General features: G+C 37.2%; 1 protein-coding gene across 1 annotated transcript in view; it reads left to right on the top strand.

Annotated features, from left to right (window-relative positions):
- Positions 1–16,331, top strand: part of LOC148094435 (uncharacterized) — a 249,630-nt gene extending 233,299 nt beyond the window's left edge. Inside the window, exon 4 of the mRNA XM_087816146.1 lies at positions 15,958–16,331. Coding sequence (XP_087672272.1) covers positions 15,958–16,175 — 218 coding nt within the window. The 3' untranslated portion in view covers positions 16,176–16,331. The remainder of the gene's footprint in view (positions 1–15,957) is intronic.
- Positions 16,332–17,067: the final 736 nt, after the last annotated feature.

Genomic DNA, 17,067 nt, shown 5'->3' on the forward strand with positions numbered 1-17,067 from the left:
ATTCTTATTTGGGATAATTATAAATCTTTAAACATTAAGTGCAGTCATCTTTAAAACTGATATTCACTCCAAAACAAATAATTTAATGTGAATAACTCAGCACCTAGAATGTCTATGTACAAAACAGTTAATGAGGTTTTTGCATGGATCCACGCAAACAATTGCAAATGGCTTTCATGTGTTTGCATAATAAAGTAGACTATGAATTAATACATTATTTTTTTAAATTTAAAATAGCCCCCAAGGACTTGTTACTGTTAGGACTTCAAAATCATGCAGTCCAGTAATTCTCAAGCTTGACTATGCATTATAATAAGCTTTGAAATTAAAGCATATATACCTGAGCCACAGGTATACATGAATAAGAATCTGAGGTTTTTATTTACTGTATCTTCCATAGGAACTTGACACATACATTTTTAGATGTTTCCCAAGTCATTCTTCTGGGCATCTGTATTAGTTTCCTAAAGCTGCCATAAAAAAATATCCTAAACTGGGTGGCTTAATACAACTGACATTTATTCCCTCACAGTTCTGGAAGGCAGGAGTCACAGAGCCGTGCTCCCTCTGAAAGCTTTGAAAGGGAGTAATCCTTGCCTCTCCTGAGCGTCTGGTGTGTGGGGCAATCGTTGGCATTCCTAAACTTACAGCTGCATTGCCCCATCCTCTGCCCCCACTGTCACATGGTCTTCTCCCCTATTCGTCTCTGTCTCTCCTTATAAGGACACCAGTCTTTGGAGTTAGGGCCCTAACCCAGAACAAGTTTATCTTGATTACATCCACAAATACTTTCTTTCCTAATAAGGAAACATTCACAGGTACTGGGGTTAGGAATTAAACATATTTGGGGGAGGGGAGGTGACATAATTCAATCCACTAAAGCACCGGCAGTGGAAAAAAGTACTCATCTACTTTCTCTAAAATCCACTGACACTATTGAGTTTAAAATAGAAAAGGTAAGGAAGTTAGAGTAGCTATCTATTACTCTATAAAAAATTACTCCCCAAATCACTATAGTGAAAGTCTTGAACTTTGGTGTCCTTCAGAGTCTCAGGATATCATTCATTTTATTAATTTGGAGTTCACTGTGTGTCAGGTGCCAGGTGATGGGGAATTTTTTATAGTCTTTGTGCTTAGAGAACATACAGATAGGTGGAGGAGGTAAAATAATAAATAGAAATTGACCAGAGAGGTTCACAACATGCTACTACAGACATAAACATGGGCTACCGTGGGCACATAGGAGTGCGTTAACTTTGTCTGAAAGAAGAGGCCAGGGAGAAGTAAGGAAAGTCTTCCAGGAGCAGGCAAATATTAACCCCCAGGCCTGACTGCTAGCCAGTAGTTTCTTGCTATAATGTCCCAACGTACAAGCACCAAATCCAGTGCAGCCAGAAGAATTTCCTAGTGACTTCACATGTGCTTGACCTTCTTTGTTCGCAACAAGCCAGAGAAAACATACACTTAGTTATTCCCACTTGAGAGCAAGGGCCTGTGAATTCAGCCTCAGCCTAGTCGAGGCTCAGTGGTCCGTTGAGACATACTATTGGGTTTTTCTAAAACCTGGGTACCGTGTGTGACAACTCATGCCGATCAGTCCTTCCTGGTCCTGTTTTGAACCATCTGACTTATAATTTTCTGTGTCACTGTTCCCAGTCCATGTGTATCAAGAGGACTAGGTAATGGGCAGATACTAACACCTTTACGCATTACCACAGGGGGGAAAGGAGAGTGAAGAGGTGTTGCGACAGAAGGAATTACAAGTGCAAAATCTCAGAGCTAAGAAAAGCATGGCTCTTTTAGGGACCATGCTGCCAGTTCTTCAGGAGTGGATTTTGAAACGCAAGAGTGGAGTTGAAGTGGAAAGCAGGGGCCAGGCCATAAAAGGACTTAGACGTCACACTGCGGAGTTGGAACCTTTCTTTTCCTTAGGCCAATGGGGAGCTGTTGAAGAACTTTAAGAAAACAATGTGTCGATGCATAATTCACCTTTTTAAAAAAAGAAATATCACCCCAGTGACAATGTGAAAAGTGAACTTAAGAGGGCAAGATAGGAGTCTTGGAAACCATTTAGGGAGTTGTTACCATAGTGGAGTGCAAAATGATGACGCCATAATTCAAGGTGTTGGTGCGGGGTGGGGAGGGGGGACAGACTCAGGAGATGGAATGGTAGCACTTAGTGGCTAATTGGACATGAGGAGTGACTTAGGATAATGATGTTGCCGCCCTTCCTCCTTCATCGTTCATCAAAGGACGTTTCTGTAACACTGTTACTTTCCTGTGTTTTATAGCTCTTCACCAAAGCTTGCATTTCTCCATTACCTTGTAAAAAGCCTGAAAATGTTCACCCATTTATAATGGATTTTATTGTCAGTTCCTAAGCGAGAAAAAACAAAATGTATCTTTAAACAAACTATCACATTACTTTCCAGTAAAAAACCCTGGACATAATACTCACATATGTACAAGAATACAATTTTTCATCTTTTGTGAAAGGGCTTTATATATCTATTTCAGTGGAGCCTTGAACTAAAAGAAATCTAAAGAAAAGAAGTGCTTTAAATCTTTTTATGCTTAACCCTAAATTAACTAGAGTTTTCTCTTTATATCAATATTCATTGTTGAAATCTTATTAAAATTAAGTTATTAATCCCTTGTTTTACCAACTACATCATACCAAACATAATTTTTTGAGGAGTCAAGGTATTTTTTGTACCCTTTGGTCATTATAATAAATATCAGTGATTAATCATTCTGTATTCAGTAATGGCTTTAATGACTTGATTCATTAAGCATACCAAAGAAAGGGTAAGATCAAGATTCTTTAAGGAAAGAATAACCTAGTATAGAAAATAGCACAGTTTCAAGGAGGAGACTGTAGAGCTACCTTTCAGGAACACTATTGAATTTAGACAGGGTGGGGAGGTGCATTTCCATTTATGGATGTAGAGGGGGCTATAGTCCAAAAGCCTTAAAGAAAATTCAGAAGAAATATGATGAAAGGAAAAAGAATGCCCAAATCTGCTGTCTCCTAGAGGGGCGGTGCCAGCAGGGCAGCTTCTTGCATGCATTGCTTCAAGACCAGGCCAGTGTGGCCCGGCAAGAGCTGAAGTTCTATCTGAGGAAAATCAAGGCCCAGGAAGGCAAATAAATCTTCTTTCCTCCTATCTTAGCCCCTGAAATAAAGGTGTTTATTCTAAAAAAAGAAAAGAAAAAAGAAAAAGAATAGACATACCCAGTCTGTTCAAGGAACAGCAAGGAGGTGGGCATGGCTAGAACTGAGTGAGAAAGGAGAAGAGGTGCAGGGATAAGGTCTGAGAAGTGCACATCTGTGCTGGTTTTAAAACATGACTCCCAAACTGTGGGACACTCTTCCCATGAGAAGTGGAGCCTGGGTCTCTTCCCTTGAATCAAGGCCTGGTGACTGATGGGCCAATATAGTTGAAGCTGTGCTGTGCAGTTTCTAGGTCCGGACCGTAGGAAATGGGCACCTCTCTTACTGTTGGTTGGGATGCTTGCTGCCAGGCTGTGAGAAGCGCAGGCCGTGTGGAGAGGCTATTGGGAGTTCCCAGCTAACAGCCCAGCCACCATCAAATTTAAGTGCATGAGAGAACCTGAGAGAGAACCACCTCGCTGAGCCCCATCCACCCCAGAACCATGAGGGGGAATAATAAAGTGATCACTGATTTCCATCCACTAATTTTGGGGATGATTTGTTAAATAACAATAGATAAGTAATCAGAGCACTGGTTTTAATATCCAGTAAAACTTTTTAGGCCTTGAATGGCAGAGATGGCCAAATTCAAGCTGAAGATTGATTTGATTTAAATTACATATTAAAAGGATCACTGTAAGTGATGATTTGATAAAACAAAGGGTAAGGGGTGGAAACAAGGAAATTAGGCCATTGATGTGAGGTGTGAGTTCACAGAGGTTTGGGGGCAGTGAAATGGGTAAGAACCAGTCACAGTCAGCATTTATCTTAAGGAAGAAATAACAGGGTTTCCTGAAAACGTTGATGTGGTTATGTTCTGTTTTCATATGCGCATTCTCCCAGGAGTAATCTTTATTTATAACCATTTTTCTCTTGGTGTAGAGCAGGGCATATACATAATTTTTTTCTTGTTTCAGTCTATGTATTAACATACGTGAAGGGAATGTTGGAACAGCACACACTTACTGTTTCTATACATCCTACTTCATTCTACAAAACCCATTTCACCTGGTCACTGGTGGCCATTTTTACAGCTTTCTTTAAATGTTCACAAATAAGTACTCCCTCTTCCCTCTTTGTTTAGAGTAAGATAAGTGAGAATTAGAGAAACAGTGGACTAGATATTACCTGAAGCCCACCTAGATGTTTTCATCTATCTCTCACTTTAGGAGAGATTTAACTAGATGGCTACTGTTCTCACTGCTATGCACAAAAAAATTTTATTTTAGTGAATCACCTTGTGTTATAAAAAGAAATACATGATTTAGGCCTATGGGAAGCCATGCATATTTTGTAGCAACTTCCAAATTTGTTACACTCTGATAAAATACAGTATGCCAAGTCAGCTATGCATTAAAACAAACTTTGCTGTCTGGTAATACTTTGTCCAATAAAATGATGAAAAGAATGAGCTTAGGACAAAAGGCCCCAGGGGTAAAAAAAAAAAAAAAAAAAAAGACAAAAGAAATAATGCAAAAGTAATACAAAATAATAGAGAAAGGAAGGATTCTGGGATTCTGGGTGTGAATGTCTTTAGGGAGGAAGAGCTTATGAAATTATGAGTTGTCATAAAAGTATAAATAACCAAGCCCTGTGAGACCAGCTGCTCGCAAGCTGCCCTCCAACACTCATGGGTGAGCATGTGTCACATCCATTCGAGCTCGGTTTGTCTCATTCAGTCTGAGGTTCAAACCATTCCTGTAATCATTTGCACAACTTCAAGGCAGGATTTTCCAATAAAGAGAACCACCAGTCTACCAGGGAAGGCTAGTTTGCTGGATTAGATCTAAAAATTTAAGCCATAAGACACTAAGTGGAAAGTGCCCTTCACAACCTGCATCTGGAAGCATTAATTGTGCAAAATGGGAAAGTAATATTTTTACTTGGACTTTGCATTTAAAGATAAGAGGGACTCTATCAGAATTTGTACAAAATTATAAATAAGAGGAAAAGTTGATGCCTGATTATAACAGCTGCTGGACCATGTGCAACACCATTTCGGGTGGGGTAAGAAATGAAGCATGAAAATATAGTAGAGGCACCATTAGAGAGCCACGTGAGGAATCGTGAAATTATAACCTAATTAGGCCTCTGGGAAGAAAATGCCTTGCCAAATGCAGGTATTCATCTGTTATATTCTGAAGTAATTATTCTCTTTATTATTCAAATGTATTTATTGAGAATAAACTTTGTGATGTTCATTATCAGTTAAGAAAAGTGAAGACCATAAATGGAAAAAAATTACTAGAGTTCTAGATCTTTTTCTGCCACTAACGTGTAAACCTGGGCAATTGATTACCCATCTGTTCACAGTTCCCCCATCAATAAAACTGCAGTTTAAATACCTCTTACCAGACTCCTCAAGCCCCTGTTTTGTTTTGTGTTTTAGACTGGTTCACCCTGGGCTGTAGTGGGGAAATGTAGGTGCTGGTTCTTGGTTGCTTTTGACTTGTACATGTGCATAGCATCTCGGGGGCCTCCACTCATGACAATGCTGACCACCTTCTCCAACTCATCACTCTAAGTTACAGTCTGCTGTCTCTATGAGTTAGTGGAGAGGGGGAGGTCCCCCTCTTTGTCATCCAGGTCCTTCAAATAAAACAAGACCCTAACACCAAAATAGCAGGGCCAAAAGGACTGTATTATTGAAGGATTGGGGTGCCTTACAAGGGAAATTATGTTGGAGGAGGGCAAGTCCACATTATGCACTAGATGTCTTTTCCTGAGTAAGTACTACACAGCAAGAAAGCACCCTTGTGGAGTACATCTCCCGTCTTAGCCTGGCTTCCCAGCCCTCTGGTTCCACAGGACAGTGGAGGCGGGAACTAGGGAAGTGGCTTTGTGCTTTAGGCCTTTTCAGAAAGGGTGGAAAAGAGCCTTTCAGGCCCTATCGCCTGTGTAGCATTGTAAGCTGTAGTGATGTTTATCTCTTGAGCTTTTACTTCTAATGGTTACATATGTTGAATCTCCCCAAAACAAGTTTTATTCATTCATTCATTCATTCATTCATTCATTCATTCATTCACCTATGCATTTATTTTCAAGTATTAAGGAGAGTCTACTCTCTACCTAGTTAAAATAATAAACAAGTCATTTAGATTGTGATTAGTACTCTTAGAGAATGGAAATGAGTGAGAATTGCAAAGGTGTTACTTTAGGTAAGATAATCACGTTTTCTCTGAGATTTTTGTCTATGAAATTAAGATAATAATTTATCTACCTTGAAAGTTTTTGTTGAAGATTAAACAAGATAATGTGTGAGAAGTAATCAACACTGTGTGACTCAGAGTTAGCACTCAATAAATATCAGCAGCCATGTTATTTTTATCATTACTTTTTATAACAGTCTAGCAGGATGGGCAAAAAAGATACTATTTATTTCATTGTTTTTATTTCACATATGAAAAAACTGTAACTCAGAGAGGTTAAAAGACTTTTCTGTGGCTGCACAACTTGTAAATGGTAGAGCTAGGAATCAAACCCCAGATTTTTGACTATTTTCCCACACACTCTCAAATCACCTGGGAGCAGCACCTCTTTATATACCTGTGCACCTCCCTACTTCCCCATCATATCCATTCACCTTTCTACCTACTAATATTAGTCAGGGTTCTCCAGAGAAAAAGAGAGGCCAATGTAATAAATATATATAGATATATCCCTATTTATCTGCTATCCTGCTGAGAGAGATTTTTAAGGAATTAGCTCCCATGGCTCTGGGGCTGGCAAGTCTGAAATTTGTAAGGCAGGACAGCTGGCTGGAGCAAGAGTTGATGTTGCAGTTTTGAGCCTGGAGGCAGAATGCCTTCCTTTTCAGGGACCTCAGTCTTTTCTCTTAAAACCTTCAACTGCCTATATGAGGCCCACCCACATTATGCACAGTAATCTGTTTTACTCAAAGTCTACTGATTTAAATGTTAATCACATATAAAAAATACCTAAACAGCAATATATATACTGATATTGCCAAACAACTGGGCACCCCAGTCTATTCAAGTTGATATATAAAATTATCTATCTACCTATGTATCTATCTAGGAGGGCATACTACATTTTGTCATGAGCCTTACATTAAGCTATTCAATAAAAGGAAGCTCTCTATTAGTTTCAGCTATGGGCTTGGAGATACAGGCAGACTCAGATTCCTGGCAAGCATTCTTCCATGGATGCCCCTTGATAGAATGTGCCTCTTGTTCTAAATGCCATTATAAATCATATGTTATTTTAGTTACATGCACTGCAGTGGATGTGCACCGCTGTTCCAGGTATCTGGCATGAGCATTTTATTTCTTTCCCTTAAGCTCAGCTGTGCAAACCAAGTGCTTTCTACAAAATTACTTCCCACAAGCTCATTTCTAACCTTATGATATCAAAGAGACGCCAAGAGGAGAAAACTAGCCTTCCCTTTGTGTGTGAGTGTATGGGTTTCATTCTTGGGCATTCATTAAATTATATGAAACAAATATTTTGTGAGCTTGATAAAGAAGTTGGTTGCCAAAATAAGGTATTTCAGTTCCACTCATTGTTTTTGTAATAATACCTATATATTTATTATAAGGTAATAATCTGCAGTGTACACAGTGATTTATGCACATAGTATTATTTGGATTTGTGAAAATGACCACAAACTTAATATTTAATAATAGGCAGATGGCTAAATATATTTTCAACCCTTCAAAATATTTTATGAGACTTTTTTGAAGACATGGGAAACTGCTTATAAGTTTATGCAATTAAAGTAGACTTCTTTGTCTCTATTGTAACATCTCAACTGTGTAAAAAGTAAATAGACTAGAAGGATATTTACCTACACACACACACACACACATATATATATATAGTTACTATCTATAATGACTATTATCTCGGATGAAAGTAGTACGGGTGATTTTATTTTGCTTCTTTATATTATCTTTATTAAAATTAGCTTTTACTCCATACTTGTGCACTTTTATAATAATAAACATAAACAAATTTATTGTGCAAGTGCAAATAAAAGGAAAGGAAAAATCCCTGTGTACCCTAGTTCTCTGTGGTGAGCATAAGTGATGTATTTTGTGGCGTGCGCTCTCTTTTCAATGCTGTCTTTTATTCAGTAGTAAACATGGTGATATGCCCTCACCCATCCCACAGGCTGCCAAACTTTTATAGTTTAATTTAGAAGAGAAACTCTAGAAAAAATGAAATCATTTCTCAATTTCAGTTTGTACCTCTAGATCTCCACATCACGAAGCTTCTCTTAAAATTGGTGAGCGGTTTGTGTGGCTCTGGTCACGTCGTTTCCCTGCCTGGGATGTGCACAGCCTTTCCACATTCACTTTCTTCTACCTTCAAGATCCTGTACAGCAAGAAGCTCTCTTGGGTCCCTCAAGCCCAGTGTAGTCTTTTTTTCTCATATTCAGCACATCATGTGTTTATATTCATTGTAAGGGTTATCCCTCCACTGGAACCCTTGACTCCATTTCCTCTCTCTCCCATTAACTGTCCTTTATGTCCATTAATCTGCCCTTTAGATTTACCAGTGGGCCTTTGTGTTCCGCACACACACACGTTCAAGCCTCGCATGGGTGCCTTTTCAGCAGCTCACCTGTGTTATCTCTACTCCCTCCTTCTTTAGGTCATGGAGGTGAAGCTTTAATAATCCTCAGCATGTAACTGACCCTGTGCTATAGAAGGTTGCCCATAACCTTCTAATTCTCAAATCCAGTTGGCATTTTCAATATTTTTCTTATGTGACCTTCCTGTGGTAGGATCCTAGGTACTGGAAGTTGGCAAAGTTCGAGACTAAGTGTACAGTCCTCCACAAGGCGATCCTCACTTCAGGAACCAGCTGCAAGTTTGGGGGTCCCCAGAGCAATCCTCAATTCTGATGAGCTAGCTAGAAACTCAAGGCTTTCCATGACTCCCCTCAGATTCAATAATTTATAGGAAAGGCACAAAGGACTTACTTAAAGCACCATACTTACAATTAGTTTTTATTATAGCAACAGGATACAAACTAGATTCAGCCAAAAGGAGAGATACATAGGGCAAAATTTGGGAAAGTGCCAAATGCAAAGTTTCAAGGAATGTGTTACCTTCTCAGAATCAAAGGGTGACAACTCTCAGAGTTTTGCTAACCAGGATAGTTCACCAAGCTATAGTGTCCAAAGTCTTAATTGAGTCTTCATTATATGGACACAACCGATTGAAACAGTTATGTGGTTGAACTCCAGCTCCATCCCCCTACCCTTAGAGGTAAGACTAGCGCTCAAAGTTCAAACCCTCCTATCACATGACTGGTCTTTCTGGCACGGTCAGCCCCCATTTTGTGTCATAATTAACATAAACTATCAAATGTCATTCAGAGGCCCACCCTGAATAGTAAAGATACTCCTAACACTTGGGAAATTCTAAGGGTTAGAAGGTTATTTCCTGAGAACCGGGGACAAAGGCCAAACAAATCCTTTATTATATGCAATAGTAAATATACAAATTCAACAACTTTCTTACAGAGCAGAAGAAAATTTAGCTCCTTGGATTTCTGTGTGTGCATTTTTAACTATATGAAAAAAAAGTCAGTAGCCAGTTTATAAAGTATCCATATCTTCATTCTCTATTACATTTATTAAAATAAATAAAACACAATACCAAGCAATCAAAAAATGATCATTTCCTAAATTTCCATTTAAAACAAAATAATGGATGGTTTTTTGCTGCTGAGCGATTAAAAAAAAGGGGGGACACTTTTTGCTATCTGAATTAAAATCTTGAAAAAAGGAAGCATAAACTGTATGCTTAAGAGTCACTGAAAACTCAAAATAGATCAACAACTTAAATTTAATCTGAAGTTGTTAAAAAATTCACCATGATTACAACCACTGCAGGTTCTTTTAGTAGGTTGATAATTTATGTTTTGAGGTAAAATACACACTTTTTCTTAAAAGACATAAGTGTGGATTTCTATATTAAGCACCTTTTGTGACTATTGTCATTAACACATTGATTTGCTTAGATATTAAATGCTTTAAAGTATTTTACCTTTAAAAAAACACACCTTAAATTTAAGAGCTAATATTATGAAACTCTTATAGAAAACATAGAAGAAACTCTTCATGACCTTAACTTTGGTAATGATTTTTCAAATATGACACCAAAAGCACAGATAATCAAAGCAAAAATAGATAAATTGGATTTCATCACAATTAAAAACTTGTGCATCAGATGCCGCTCTCAAGATAGTGAAAAGACATCCCACAGAATGGAAGAAAATTTTTGCAAATCATATATTTAATATGTGTTTAATATTGAAAATAAAATCCTATAACTTAACAAAACTACAAACAAGCCAATAATAAAATGGGCAAAAGATATGAATAGACATTTCTTCAAAGAAGATATACAAATGACCAATAAACACATGAAAAGATACTCAACATCACTAATAATTTGCGAAATGCAAATTAAAACCAGGATGAGATACCACCTCTTACATAGTAGGATAGCTACTATTAAGACACACACAAATGGTGATAGGAGGAGACTAGACTTTGGATGATAAACACACAATTTAATATATAGATGATGTATTATAGAATTGTACACTTGAAGCCTATATAATTTTATTAACCAATGTCATGCTGTAGTGTCCAATAAAAGTCAATAAAAATAAATTCAATAAAAATAAATTAATAAATTAAATAAAAATAAATTAATTAAAAATAAAATAAGTCTGCAGCCATACTGACTTTATAGATTCCATAATATCATTTACCAATGCATAGTATATATACTATCTCTGAGCGAGATCACTGAAGTAGAAACATCATGTTGGATTTCACTTATATGTGGAATCTAAAGAACAATATAAACAAACAAACAAAACAGAAACAGACTTATAGATACAGAGAGCAGACTGGTGGTTGCAGAGGGGAGGGGGCTTAGGGGACTGGGAGAAAAAGGTGAAGGAATTGACAAGTACAGATTGGTAGCTACAGAATAGTCATGGGAATGTGAAGTACAGCACAGGACATATAGTCATTAATATTGTCATAACTATGCACGGTGCTGTTGGGTGCTGGAAATATCAGGGGGAACACTTTGTAAAGTACAGGACTGTCTAACCACTATACTGTACAGTGGAAACTAATATAAAATAGTACAGAATGTAAGCTGTAATTAAAAATTTTTAATAAATAAAAAAATTAAACACATACACAAAATAACAAAAAATCTCCAGAAAATAACAAGCATTGCTGAAGATGTGGAGAAACTGAAGTTTTATACACTGTTGGTGGGAATGTAGAATGGTGCATCTGCTATGGAAAACAGCGTGGCAGGTCCTCAAAATATTAAAAATAGGATTATCACATGCAATTCCACTCTGGGTATTGTAAATAAAATTCCAGAGGAAACTTTTGAGAAATTAAAAGAGAGTTTATTTAGATAATGACTTGTGAGGAAACGTGGCCCTCAGTATGAACCAAGAATACCTTCCAAAATGGAAGGAAGAGGGCAAGGTTTTTAAAGGCAGAGTTGTAAAAATCTGATTATCAAGGAGATGGTTTGCTAGGGGAAACATGACTGTGAACTTACATCATTCATTTTCTGATTGGTGGGGACAACTGGACTTTCAACAGTCAGCTGACTCAGTGGTTAAGCGAGTGGGTTGTGAGATCAGAACACTGGGTAATATATGACTAAGCATTTATCAACATCTTGGTTTTTAGCCCAGGCCTGTAGAAAAAGGTGTGTGTGTGTGTGTGTGTGTGTGTGTGTGTGTGTGTGTTTTACCACACAATTATAGTACTTCATTGTACTATAATTTACAGACTTTACAGACATGATAATTGTTTATCAGTGATTCAAGGGGTATGGTTTATGAAATAGTACAATCAGCACGGGGTGCTGTTGCACTGTAGGGGTTTTGGAGCCTAAAAAGGCAAAGTTATGCCTTGCAAGCAGCTTCAGAGCTCAAACTGCAAAAATCCAAATGTTGGGTGGGCCACGAGTTATGATTTAAAGGTCTTATAAGTCTTCATTATATTCTAGAAAGAATTGAAATCAGGGTCTCAAAGAGATATTTGTATAAGCATATCTATAGCATTTTGGCTTTTTTCACAAAAGCCAAAAATTGAAAGCAACCCAGATGTTTATCAACAAATGACTGGATAAATAAAATGTGCTGTATACATACAATGAAATGTTATTCAGCAATCAAAAGAAATGAAGTTCTGATACATGCTGCAACATGGATGGACCTCGAAAACATTATGTTAACTGAAATAAACCAGAAACGAAAGGAAAGCTATCATATGATTCTACTTATATATATCTAGGACAGGCAAATTCTTAGGGACAGAAAGTAGAATAAAGGTTTCCAGGAACTGGGAGGAGGGGGCAATGGGAAGTTATTGCTTAATGGGTGCAGAATTTCTATTTGAAATGATGAAGGTTTCTGGAAATTAAAGTGATGATTACACAGCTTGTGTATGGACTTGTCCCACTGAATTATACCCTTCAAAATGGTTGAAATTTTAAACTTTACGTCATGTAAATTTTATCACAATTTTTAAAAAAGAGTGAAGCAAACTCTCAGTAAAAATGTGAAAAAATAGAACATATTGTTAGACAACTAGATGCTTAAAACATTAATTTGAAAGTTTAAGAAGTTTGGTAACTACAGAGAGCTTTGCAAATGGGCCTCTCTGTACAGGGAAGAAAGTGATAGAAGAAGTTATGCGCTTTCTGGTTTGAGCTTTTGTTATGTGTAATTGAGATTGCCTGCCCCACTCCAGCTGATCGGATTGATTCTAAATGAGGGGTACAAAAATTACACAACCAAAAACTCTTCTGAGACACTATTTCCCTCAATTTAAAGATGCTTGTGGCTCTATACCACTGTCTATTATTAAATTATAATTTAATTTATCTGAGGAGTAGTGAGGCAGACAGAGTAATGCCCCCACTCTAAAAATGCCCACTCCCTGGTTCCCAGAACCTGTGAATATGTTATGGGAACACAGCAAAAGGGACTTTACAGACATGAGTAAGATTACAGTATTTGGGATAGAGAGAGATTAGTATGGGCTACCCAGGTGGGCTCAGTCCAATCACACGAGCCCTTAAAAAGCCAGAAATTTCTCTGGCTGAAGTCAGAAGGAAGCAGCAGAAGAGAAAGGCAACCGATAGATGAGGCAGAAAATTTGAAAGGTGAGAAGAGCTTGAGCCTCTATTGCAGGCTCTGAAGCTGGGGAGGGGGCTATGAGCCAAGGAATGCAGCCTCCTCCAGAAGCTGAGAACCTCACCCAGCAGCCAGCAAGGGAACAGGGACCTCAGTAGCACAACCCAGTGGCACTGAATCCTGCCCGTGGATAGATTCTAAATGGATTCTTCCCGAGAACCTCCAGGAAAAACAGGGCCCTGATGACACCTTGGTTTTGGCCTTGTGGAACCCAGAGTAAAGAAACAAGCCAAGTTTACTGAATTTCTGGCCTATAGAACTGTGAGATAATAAACGTGTGTTGTTTAAACTGCTAAATTTGTGATAATTTTTATGGTAGTGACAAAAACTATATAAATGGTTTTAATAGCCAGGAAACACTGAAATGTTTGTAAATAAGTCTAAATTTCTTCCAAAGATAGTCAGAATTTAACAGCAACATAAAGGCTATTATTTCCAAACATTTTACTTTCCCTTCAGATAGTTTCATGACATTTAATAGTCTTTGAAATTAAATAGTATAACTCCAAATTTTCTGAAATTCAGTTATTTTTCCCTGGGTATGTCTTGACTTTTTATAAAGGTCATCCAGGAAAATCAAGAGACAACAAGAAAAATAAAAGAATATTGTTACTTTTTTCCTGGTGTGTTAGCAAAATCTCTATTCAAATATTGCATATTTGATGTTGAATAATAATGACTCAGGAGATGATTCTTACTTGTGGAATAAAAATGCTTTAACTTGAGAGGAAGTAAAACTTCTACCCACTTTCCATGATGGCAGTCAGAGCACTATTTATTTGGAAATTTGCTCCAAGCCACAAGGTAAAGACCATTGAGATAACTCCAGAAGCCTGGAGTAGGGAGCTTAAGAATGGAGAATGCACACAAGGTATGGTTCAGATAAAAGTGAATTAAAATAGAGATGTGATTTTTTTTTCCTGAAATAATCCTGCCAATCCTGCATCTCATCCAGAGCATTTGTTTTCTATTTCTCCACAAAAAAGTTACCATAACCTTATTGGTTTTTGGTAATTTACTACCTCATAGTCTCTGTAAGTTGGAGTCCTGGCACAGGACTGGGTTCTCTGCCCAAGATGAACTAGGGTGGCAATCAAAATGTTGGCAGAATTGCATTTTCATCTGGCTCAGCTGGAGATGTATCTGCCTTTCAACTCATCCAAGTTGTTGTAAAATTAATTTCCTAGTGGCTGTATGACTGAAGGCCCCAACTTTTTACTGGCTGTCAGCTTTCATCTGAGGCTGCCCTCAGTTCCTGTGACCACCAGTGGTTCTTTGTCACTTGGACTTTCTCAACACAGTTGCTTAATTCATCAAGTCAGAAAGGAAAAGCTGTAAAGTAGGTTGGCTTGCAAAACTTATATAATGTGATGCAATCACTGGAGGGGCTTTGTATCACTTTTTCATACTCTATTAGCATCAAGCCATAGGTCCTACCCGCACTCAAGGGGAGGGTATTATGCAAGACATGAATGACAGAAGACAAGGGTCATTGGGGTCACCTTAGGGTCTGTCTGTCACACCAGTTAAAGATTACATGATTTTGTGTTGTTTTTCTATGCTTAGCAAATGAAAAGATAACCAGACTTAGGTTGGATTTTTCAAAGATATGTTTTTATTAATTTTTTAGAGAGAGAGGAAGGGAGAAGAAGAGAGAGAGAGAGACAGAGACAGAGAAACAGAGAGAGAGAGAGACATTGATGTGAGAGAGAAACATTGATTGGCTATCTTCCAAATGTATCCTGGCCCAGGACCAAACACACAACCTGGGCACGTGCGCTTACCGGGAACTGAGCTGGCAACCTTTCAGTACACAGGATGACACTTAACCAACTGAGCCACAATGGCCAGAGCAGTTTAAAATTTTTTAATACCTATGCTCATTTAGAGGCAACAATAGTATACATTGGTGAAAATCACTGGCTTCGGAATATTATATAGACCTGAAATCAAATACCAGTTCTAATCTGAAATTTAGGGCTAGTTATTTAACTGCTGTAAATATTGACTTACTCTTATAGAAAATGCAGATGTGATTACTTATCTAATAGTTTTTATGTAAGAAATGGATTACAGAATACATGTAGCATATTAAAAAAGTGAGACAGTACAAACTGTCTATTTCATGTATTTTTATTTTTAAAAGTATCCTCCTGATCCTCAGACAAGAATCAAAGTTGGTATCTTGACAAAAATAACATCTGTTTTACAAGGTATCTATAGCATAAACCAGTTTGTCAAATAGATGCAATATATGCTATGTAAAACACTACTGGTTACATATTTCACTTTAAGTCATTCTTTATTAATCCATAATAACAGTTTTTAGAAATTTGAACTTCACAAATTTCCATCCAAGAAATACCAAATGTAAAGTTCACATTTTCAATAATTCCTTCTCTAGAATTGAATTGGACTAGATGGACTTATTTACTTAAGTATGTATTTAGTAGACATACAAAATAATTAAACTCCTCAACAATGCTTTTGTTTGTTTTTTTTCATTGATTCCCCCTTTAAGGCTTTGTCTTCATGAAGTATGAAACCATGGAAGTATTTAAATATATGGATCAAGTGGCAGTGGATGGAACAATTTTTCTAACAACCATTGTTTTGTTAAGCCATGTGGGCCCCATTCCATTTCCCATAAATTGTTGGAGTATAAAACATGGTTTATGGTATGAGTTCATGTACCAGTTGGATTTATTTTTGTCAATTAACAGCTGCATATGCTGCTGAGATCCTTCGGCTTGTATACTGCATTTAGTTCATATTGCAGCGTTCAGTAGTGATCACACCAGGGCATGGCTGCCTTGCAGAGAACTATTTTATTGTAGTCGTTATTGTGGTTGGGGAAAATATCCTTTAGCTTTTTATTGTTTTGTACTCAGTGTAGACAGAAATAACTAGGTAGGTAGATAGGCAGATAGATAGGGACTCATCTTAGGTAATTCATATGGAAGCATTTTGACAATTCAGCCAAATTAAAAGTGCTGTACTGAGAAATTTATTGAATATAATTTTGTAAATCAGAAAAACTATATATTAGAATTGCAAAATAAAGTTAATTCTTGATTTGATTGTTTAGGTCTATTCTTGTCTATGATTTTACTACTTTTTTCTTTATAATTCTTTGTCCTAATCAGTATTATTAAAATGAGCATGAACTTCAGGAAAGAGATTCAGACTTGTAGTTCAAAGACCTGTGACTGGGTCTCAAACCTAGTAATTAATTGTTTTGGCCAATAATGGAATTCTTTTTAGCGTCACCTTCCTCTTCTGCCCCACCTACCACACACAATTCTCAGAATAATTAAAAATATGTAAATAATGTATTCAGTGTGTGTCACAGTTTCTGCCTATGTCTTGTCATCACAGGGGTATGGATATGTAACTCTGGGACTGTGGGGCTAAGTCTAAACCAGCCACGCACAAACAAAATTTCTTTGATTTTCTAGTTGTTGTTTTTTTAAATCAATATAACTTTTTAAATCTACTTTTTAATATAGTGCATTAGTTTTAATAAAATTTTGTTTTATGTTTACTTCTGGGTAAAACTGATGTTATGAAAAGACATACTTTGGCTTTAAGAATTCCTTGGCATACGGCTGCTTTGTAGATTCAACTGCTC

The sequence above is a fragment of the Miniopterus natalensis genome, chromosome 1 (assembly GCF_054644295.1).
Source record: "Miniopterus natalensis isolate mMinNat1 chromosome 1, mMinNat1.hap1, whole genome shotgun sequence".
NCBI lineage: Eukaryota > Metazoa > Chordata > Mammalia > Chiroptera > Miniopteridae > Miniopterus > Miniopterus natalensis.